Source organism: Silurus meridionalis, chromosome 10, assembly GCF_014805685.1.
Source record: "Silurus meridionalis isolate SWU-2019-XX chromosome 10, ASM1480568v1, whole genome shotgun sequence".
NCBI classification, from domain to species: domain Eukaryota; kingdom Metazoa; phylum Chordata; class Actinopteri; order Siluriformes; family Siluridae; genus Silurus; species Silurus meridionalis.
The window spans coordinates 11,462,532-11,472,439 of record NC_060893.1 but is presented as its reverse complement, the minus strand read 5'-3'; the positions used below and the strand labels follow the sequence as shown (position 1 = coordinate 11,472,439).

The 9,908-nt window shown below is 34.2% G+C and overlaps 1 protein-coding gene across 1 annotated transcript; it reads left to right on the top strand.

Moving 5' to 3' along the window:
• Positions 1–1,907: 1,907 nt before the first annotated feature.
• On the top strand, positions 1,908–6,394 carry sh2d7 (SH2 domain containing 7). The gene is made up of 8 exons (XM_046859717.1): positions 1,908–2,139; positions 2,529–2,659; positions 3,508–3,656; positions 4,029–4,118; positions 4,346–4,511; positions 4,646–4,807; positions 5,224–5,913; positions 6,114–6,394. Exons 1-8 carry the CDS (start codon positions 1,998–2,000, stop codon positions 6,156–6,158), a joined length of 1,575 nt encoding a protein of 524 aa, XP_046715673.1. The 5' UTR covers positions 1,908–1,997; the 3' UTR covers positions 6,159–6,394.
• The last annotated feature ends 3,514 nt before the right edge of the window (positions 6,395–9,908 follow it).

Genomic DNA, 9,908 nt, shown 5'->3' with positions numbered 1-9,908 from the left:
CTGTTTCGCAGATGTTTCTCTGTAAACCTAAGGAGTGTGACACCTGTTTGATGTCACTAATGCAACTGATGTTACATTTATTTTAAACGGAAATACACATACTCACAGTCACTCACACACACAGACACGAACATGTATAGAAAATGAAGAAATTATTTGGACACCTTTTCACTAAAATACAGATGTTTTATATTGTTTTGTGTTTATGTTGCAGTCATTGTTGTTGTTATTTGAATGAATCCCATAGAAACAAAAAAAAATTCTGATCCATTTTTCCTCTCTGCACTCTGACCACATTTTTTGTATACTTGATAAAATTAAATTCTCTCCTCTGCTGAGCCATAAAAACATAGCATCAGTATGCTATTATTTTCAGTCTCAAATGGTTAGTGACCTTTCAGAAATGTCAAAGCTTTCACAATTGCAAGATTCTCAGCCGAACTAACACCTCCTGTCTGTCACTTAAAAAGAAAAAAAGAAAAAGGAAGATGAAGCAACTGTGACCTAATTTATTACCTTTATTATCTTCAAAAATATAAAAATTAATAATTTTTAAATGACTGATTTTATTGGTGTGGTTTACTTCTTGAATAAATGAGTTATGAAAATTCTATAGGATGGTTTGCTATCCTATAGAAAATATGCCATACCACATGGTTTAACTAGGCTCAAGTGAAGGTGGAAATGTATGTTTTTGTCTCAGTATAAGCAAACAGTAAAGCTTGTGATCACATTACCATGATTCACTGAGCTCGGTGCCTTAGTGCTTTAAATAATTTTCCATGAATAATAGAATAGGTGAGTATTGCTGAAGTTCAATCTTTCCGGTAAAAATCTTTAACCTGTAGTGTTAGATATTCGTCATTTTTCTGTACTTCCCAGATCTTTCCTGTATAGCCTGTTGTGCAGTGGGAACACTGTATCATACAGTGATTACCTCATGTGAATCATAAAAGAAATGAAAAGGTAAAAGCCAGTGAAAAGGAGTTACATAGGCCCAGTTGGAGGTTGAAGTAAAATCTGATTTAATTCCATTTTTAAGGTTTAAATTGCTTGTATGTGGGCCTGATGTGTGTCTGGGTTCAATGTGAAACCTTTGACGCATCAGCTCTGACGAGTCTGTATGTCCCACTCGCAGAGGGGAAAAGGCAGGTCACACACATACACACACACACACACACACACACACACACACACACACACACACACACACAGACTAACCATGAAGCACCTCCTTATTACAGTAAACATTCTAATGGTAACTGTGTGTATCCTAGAGGAATTTCTTCAGTGGAACACATTGTAAGACAAAATCCACAAAGCATACATTTGAGGGGAAAAAACATTTTTGTGGGACATTTTTGAGTATAAATTATATTTGTATTTATTTCTTTTATATAAGATTTTTTTTTTAATTTTTTTTTTGTTAAGACCATAGTAAACTTATATCTTATTGAAATGTTTATTCAATTATAGTCAAATAAAACCTTCACTTTTGTCTGTATGAGACCACTGTTGATGTATATATACTGTAGCCTTTTGACATGGAGCTTTTAGTAGTTGTATTTCTTGCTGTGTGCTTACCCAAAGACTCATAGTGAAGATCCTTTTAACACATTGATTATGTTTAACTTTTCTTTTCTATGACTGTATATTGTAATGATTGTACAATTCCTCTATCTACTGTAAAATAAATACATGTCAATTTATCCTTCAGGAAATGACGGGTATCATCCACTGCTTGCAGTTGCTGTATGTGAAAACACTGAGACCACAATTATTTCCTCTGTCTGCTCAGTTCCATTTCTCTTCAGGAAACTTGAAGCTGGTGAAAACCCTCAGATCTACATGTGCATGTGTGTTCATGTGTGTGTGTCTGTGTGTGTGTGTGTGTGTGTGTGTGTGTTTCCTTTTCGTACTCTCATTCAACCCGACATGAGCTGTTAATTTTTTTTGCCCCTGAATTTTCCAGTCCCCATGGAAGATGTCTAATGTAAATGTCAGCACTGTATATCAATGGTGTAACTGTTTATACACCTTCAGAACGCCTTTTCTTTTCTCTAAAGCAGCTGAGGAGAACATCTGTCTTGAGCAACATGAGACTCAAATCACACCACATGCAGCAACGCTCACCAACAGGTATGTCTCCACTGTTCAGTAACTGCTGCTTTCCTTAGTTTATTTGTAATAAAGAAGCTTTTGATTTTGAATGATTTACAAAAAAATGGTTATTTTGCCTTTTCCTATATTATTACTGTTTATTATATGATGGCACATGTAGATTATAGAAAATTAAGGAATTATTTCATAATATAAAAAAAGAAACCCTACGGTTTCTTATTTTCAAAATGTAATATATTAAAGAATTTAGTGATTATAAGTTTGCCTGAAACCTTTACTTATACAATGTGTTCACAATGGGTTTTGGTCTGTCAGTGGTAATCAACAGCAGCTGAGCAGCTGTTAGTATCAATTAAATAAATGTTTAAGAAATAATTTATTGATCTGCTGATTTTTGTTCTCATTAGCTCTGGGGTGCAATCAACATCGCCTTGGGCATTGTTGTTGCAAAACGAATTTAAAACCTATCATTGGTAAGCGCTCAATGGAGCAGAAGAAGCCACACAGGATTGTGACCTGCCTACTGTTTTGCATGAGGGTAAGCTTTTTAATGCCTTATATTATATTAAGATTAAGCAAAACTATTATGATGATTTTGGAAATGATTTTACTGCTTTTATGCATAATATGTGTGGATAATACAGCTAACATTTTATATGAACTTATTCCACTTTAATTGGCATTATGTAAATCATGAGTAATGATATGCAGATATAAGATGTTTAATAGTTTTATTTATGAATTTTGTTTTACTATAGATTTTTTAATTATCTGTTTTCAAAATATTTAGTATTTTTCAAAATGCAATGTATAGTCCATTCAATGATAAACTATGTTTATAATGGGGCATAGCTAATATCAAATAGGGCTATGATCAATGTGGTTAATAGATTCCACTATTACATCATTTTGTAACTTGATTTGACAATTGTAGTTTCTGAATAAAACCTGTGTGTATTAGCACTAGTGTATTTAATTCGAACATTAATTAATATATGTGTAAACCTATATGACTGGATTTTAAACTTAGTATATTAAGTCTGAAGTTAACTGTTAAATCAAAAGTAAATTACCTTACCTATTTATGTTTGCATTCAAATAATCTTTTTTTATTAATTTTATTTTGTAAAATGCATACTATAATAAGTAACCTATAGTGTCCATATGACCAAAAGTAGTGTAGTGTCACTACAGAGAAAGTAACCACTGTGTCTTAACCAATACAGTCAAGATAAACAAGAACAAAGACCGTTTTGAGACTGCTGCAGGCTTTTTTACAGCATGAGGCGGAAAGTAGGCAAATTAGGGTGCCAGATCCACTCTGTAGCTTAGCGAGCTATGTGTTTAGAGCCCGTGTTAAATACTCTTCCCTGTGATCGTGTTCAGGATCGCGTCAAGATGGAGCAGATGCAGCCGGAGAACACCACAAGCAAACTGAGGGAGCTGGCCCTCAAATGGTTCACTGAGACCCAGGCTCCACTCATCCTTCACAAAGGCAACTTTCCCGCCTGGTTCCAGGGCTTTATCAGCAGAAAGTAAGCTTTTTTTATATTAAAAAAAAGTATTGTTTTGTTAGCCATTAGAAAAAGTAGTCTAACTTTACAAAATTAAATTAGACATATTGTAAAGTGGGCTTTAAAATTGTGGAAATTGTTTTGATTTTGTTATGAATATAATTTATTTGAAATGTAAGCTCCTAAAACATCCTTGTCAGAGTTCTGTTAATGATTCACTGTGCTTGTTAATTTGTGAACTTATTCAATTTCAACTATATCACTTTAGCAGTTTTTACATCAGAGTGCTTGGTGTAACCTACAAACTATCTATACTAACTAACAAAAAGGTTTTTGTAATGATGTTATTATAAAAATGCTGTTAAGAAAATTCCATTGGCCTGTATTATACAGGGATGCAGAAGATCATCTGAGAGATAAAGAACTGGGCTGTTTCCTTATTCGCCTCAGTGATAAAGCCACTGGATACATTCTGTCATATCGGTGAGTCTCAACATATCAACCGATCGCACGCTTTAACAGTAGACACCATTCACTGAGCAGGCATTCAATTTCATTTGACTCCTCCTCTGTACTTTTTGCTTTTTGTAAAACAGTCTGTATACAATGTGATTTGCATTTCCTATATGAAATGGAGGAAGTTGGTGTGAAGTTCTCTGTTAAAACAAAACTTCTTATCTAAATGCCTGTATTTTCTTTTTTTTTTTTAGAGGACGTGACCGGTGTCGGCACTTTGTCATCAACCAGAATAAGGAGGGGCAGTTTATTGTTACAGGAGACACAGAAATGCATGATACACTTACCAGCCTTATCGAGTATTATAAGACCAGTCCGATTGAGCCATTTGGTGAATACTTGACAGTGTCTTGTTTTGAGGTACACTGCTTTATTTTCAAATGCTTGTACCTAGTATAGTATCTTTTACATAAAATACTAAATGTAAATGCAAAATATGTTAACAATGAAAAAAAACCTCTGACAGAGTTATGGTGTCTTGAATTATCTTTTAGGTGCCTACAAATGATCTCTATGATGTGGTGCAGTTTGAGCCTAAGTTAAAGTCAGGAGTGAGTGTCGAGGCAGTGAGAAAGATGTGGAACCAGCGAGCCGAACAGGCAGCCCAGTACCAGAGTGCTCCAACCTTGCCACCTAAGAGCACTAAAAACACCCCAGTATGTATAAGCATAAATATACTAGGTCATAGATAGAGTTGTTTTAAATTGAAATTGAATAAAGAAAAAAAAATTCGAACAATGTACATTCGCAATATTATTTTTAAAATATATTATTATATATAATATATATTTAAGTTTAATATAGTGTAAAATAAATATAATTTTATGTATGTATGTACACGTGTGTGTGTACATACATACATAAAAATAATATTTATTATATATTTATTATGAATATATTTGTGTTTTAAGATAAGATAAGATATATATATATATATATATATATATATATATATATATATATATATATATATATATATATATATATCCTAAAACGAATAAATATATTCATATATGCCACAATATTACCACCTATTCCACATTGATTACAATTAACCAATTACCTTGCACAGGGTATCCCTCCAGTTCCAAAAAGAGGTTGCCCAATAAAAACTGGCTCCCTGGAGGAAAAAAGCAGTTCAGAGAGCAAGACACTACTATATGCCCAGCTGGAACAGGCCAGGCTTCTGGAAAGCAGAGCTAGTGATGCAAGATCTGTACAGCCGAGACACAGTGGAGTAGTGCCAGGTTTTGCCCCACCAGACGTTACAGCCAAGGACATGCGTGCACATGGAAAGGGTACTGTTTACTCAGAACTCAGCCTTTCAGACTGCAGGAGTAAATCACTCCCCTTACTGGATGATAACACAAAGGAAGATAATTTGTACAAGCTGAACAACTCCACCATGAACCCACCTCAGCTGTCCCCTAAAGTACAGAGAGAGAACGCTAAGAAAACCAGCAGCCAAGAGATGCCAAACCACAGCCACAGTCTGGATATGCTACGTGATTATTCCTTGTATCAGCTAGCTGGCCAATTTGCCAATCAAAATGGCAAAGAGCAGCCTGAGAAGAATTATGTAACATATGCTGAAGTGCCTAATGAAATCAGGGCAAACGATTTGCTGTTAGAGAACACTTATGAGCAAATTCCTGAATCAAGGTCCACTACAAACCCAGAGGATAACTTTGTTCAAGTAAACACCTACGAGACACTACCAGACTTTAAACCAAAGCCAAATGAGTCAGCATGGGGCTTTAAGGTGAGTGCATGTCTATGATGTGCATATGTAACCGATTGGAATATGCATACACATATCTTTCAAGCATGTTTTATTGTATATTTTATGTTTATGAGTGTTTTCAGTTTAACTTTGCTGTAGATCTGTCTCTACATTTGCATGAGTCAATGAATAATAATTCTTTTAACACTGTGTAATAATTAACTCATTGCTTCCTGCAGAGTGACAAATGGAAAAGACTTCTCCCTGAAAACTGGAAGAAATGATCGAATTTTCATTCACTATATCAACTTTTTCATATGCTGTAAACACACAAATCATGTAAGTTACACTAAAAACAAAAGTCAGTTTATTGACCTTATTTATGTTAAGGCTATTCTAAATACATTCATATGAATAAAATGCAGATATTAGTTCGATTCCTGTGTTCTTAACACATACGTTTTGAATTGTGTAGAAATATTTAAGTGTGTATGTTTTTATTTTGTATTTATTAATTTAATAAAATTATCCAGAAAACACTGGGTTCACATTTTTTTTTTTTTGCATTTTCTGGCAATATGGCATTATTTTTACAGTTCTTTATATTAACTAAATACTTACTCATGACCTTGATTAATAATAATTAACTATAATTCCATAATAGTGGAAGGATAATAATTCCAAATAGATCCATGGCTCACCCGATGACATTTAAGATGTATTAGGCTAAGGTAATTTCATAATCACAGAAAACTGGACTGGTGAGTCTGTTAAAAATATTACATCTGAATTGATTTTGGGTGTTTTTATACCTTAATACCTTATATTTTATGCTGTGTTCACTAATTTGCAATGTAAAATTGCTAAAACGATCTTTTGTTTTTGCAGAAATGCAAATCTAAAATTGATCTGAAAAGAACCAATACTATATTATGTTTATCTATCTTTTAATCCCTGTAAACCAAATTTATGTACACAGAAAAGCCATTAGTGCTTTAAGATACAGCTGGTATGTGTGTGTGCACATGGAGGAAATGTGACATATTAAACATTTTTTTAACTTTAACCTTATCACCTCCCAGGTTTGAATAAACTCTTTATATTTATTTATCCACATTAAAATCATGTAAAAAAAAAATGTTTTTTTTTATTTTAAATAATTTAAGAACGATTCAAAAGGGTCATCTGACCAAACACTAAATGTAAGTCTCTCAGGTTATGGTGATCGAGACTGTCAGTAAGATTCATGTGGAGGTGGGGAAGAGCCCTGTGAGCAGCTACAGTAGCTCCCGCCTCTCACTCTCATTAGCATGAGCGCTGTAGCTGCTGGGTTGCAGTGCACCGTAAATCTCCTGATAGATGATACTATTAGTCACGACTAACGAGTGTGGGCTGAGCATCATTCACGTGACCCTACACAATTGAGGGATGTGTACCTCAAGTGTGAGACATGGGACATGCAGACTTCTCTATTTGTGTTGTTAGTGCATGTTAGAAAACAGTTGAGGTTGTGTATCTTAAATGTGCTCTATTACAAAATATATCAAAAACATCTGAGAAAATGTGACACATGGAAACATTGATGGGTTGAGGGTGGGTCATATTGTGCAATTGACTGTTGAGAGAACAAGGTAACAGATGTCATTTTACAAAAAGATGCAAATAAGAAAAAGGGGGGAATTTTAAATATATAGTATGTACGTTATTTTATGTATCTATGCTAATACTTGGTGCACAGGGGCAATGAAAAAAAATAAAAATGACATCTAGCTTAAAGGCATCGCAGTGGACTACTCAACAAGGTTATGAGGTTATTTCCTTTTGTTACTGAAGTAGTTTGGTATGCCCCTTTTCAATTTGCAGGTAAGTGTACTTAGCCAGTAAAGGGCAAAAGTATGTTCCTCTGGAATGTGCATTCTATGAATTTGCATTCTGAAGTATTATTATGTTCTTTCCACATTCGTTTTAATTTAGATTAAAGAAATGATAATACTACTACGACTACTACTACTACTACTACTACTACTACTACTACTACTACTACTACTACTAATAATAATAATAATAATAATAATAGTTATAATAATAATATATAAAAATAAAATAAAAATCCATTTGCCACAACATCCAATAACAAATGGCGTATTGAATGTAATAGTTTTAGGCAATTGAGGTTATTTCCTATCATTTTAATCTTACATTTTATTTTTACATAAAGATATAACAATTATAGCAATTAATAATGTCATCTATTTAACCTTCTGATGAGAGTGTAAACTGCTGACACAAAGTTGGAAGTAGATAAATGCATAAAATGTTTTGTATGCTGTAGCAATGCAGTTTCCTTTCACAGGAACTCCAGTGATCTGCCCTACCCACTAAATATACTTGAACTGCATGCCAGGCTTCTTTATCCAAAATCACTGCTTGACATGAAGAAAAAATGAAAGGACTACATCTTGAATGTTAAAAAAACACATATGGGTGTTTGAGTTGGAGAACACACTTGTACTGTGTGTAATCTGAGGTCAGCCCAAAGTGATTCTCTTAGTCTTCATTATGCTCTGCCAGCAAATGATCTCACATCATCAACCATGACAAGCTGTCAGCTCGATAATTTACAGTATGGTCTCAAGTCACCAATAAAAGCAAGGCAATGAAAGGGGCAATCAATAGAACCAAATTCAATTATTTATATCTCCTCAAGTCTTTTCATGGGATGTATAACATAAAATGCAGTATTTCTTTATCAGTTGCTGTTGCATGCATTAAATATAAAAAAAATGGGATTTAACTAAATTATAAATATAAAAAGCTATATAAGAATGGTTATACTATTGTTCAGGCTTAGTAAACGTCCTGCATCCACATCCTGGATTCAAAATCTGTCCTGCAATCCTTTCTTTAGCTTCAAACTGACCATATTCAAAGAACCGGAAACTACATGAAGCTTAAAGAATAACGTCTACATGTCATTTGAATCAATCTTTGAACTATGAACTAATGAACTAATTACTCAGACTTGCACAGAGCTTTGTATTAAACTTCAATAAAAATTCTGCATTTCATTCATTAAAATTTAGCATCTTTACACAGTTGGTTTTTCACTAAGTACATAACAACAGTAAAGTTTTCCGTTCGTTAGGATAAAAATGAACACATCACACAAGAGTTGCTCTTCAAGTAGTTCCACTGTAGCAACTGTATTGAGTCACAACTTGTGATGCTCAGATTATTACTATAGGCAATGTGCCAATTCTAGGCTATGCATCTGAGTGTACATGGTCTTTTTCCTAGAGAAAATAGAGATTGTGAGGTTACAGATTAGGGTATCAAATTCTGAAAATTAAAGACAGTATAAAACAAGAAAGCATGCTTATGAATACAAATTTGAATGTAAAGATATGGGTCAGTGAGCAGAAAGAGAGACATGGCAGTGGCTGAAAAAACAATGGAGCAATGCAGATATTTTCTTATTTATATACCAGTCATGTAATGGCCTGCCAGAAAATGAAGGTATACTTTTTTTTAATCAAGACTTTGTATTATTTTGGTCACAACCACGAGAATAAAGAGAAGGCATAAAAAAAACATTTAAATTAAATAAAATAAACACCAATGACCTACAAAGGAAAAAAATTATGCTTATTAAAGGATCACAGGTCTGGGTTCTACTGAGCTGCTTTTAATATCAGCTCTGCCTAGGTGCCATCCTGGACTGTCACAATGCTTAGATTGGCTTAAACGCTTGACAAAAAATAACAGCACACAGAGAACAATGTGTGTATGAGTGAGTCACCAACACCCTGCTTTGCACTACGGGCTGCTGAATCAATGGGCTTAATGGCTACTTTACAGTCCAGCAGGCTCAGTGACTGTATCAGACTCGAACAGAAGTCATCCTATTGGGGGATCTAAATCAACAGCTGCTCCGGATGAGGAGCGCAATTAATGAAGCCGCATCATCAGCACTTACCTCACCCTGCAGATTTTAACACAGTCCCCATAAAGGGAGCTGGAGGTAAATGCAGCAG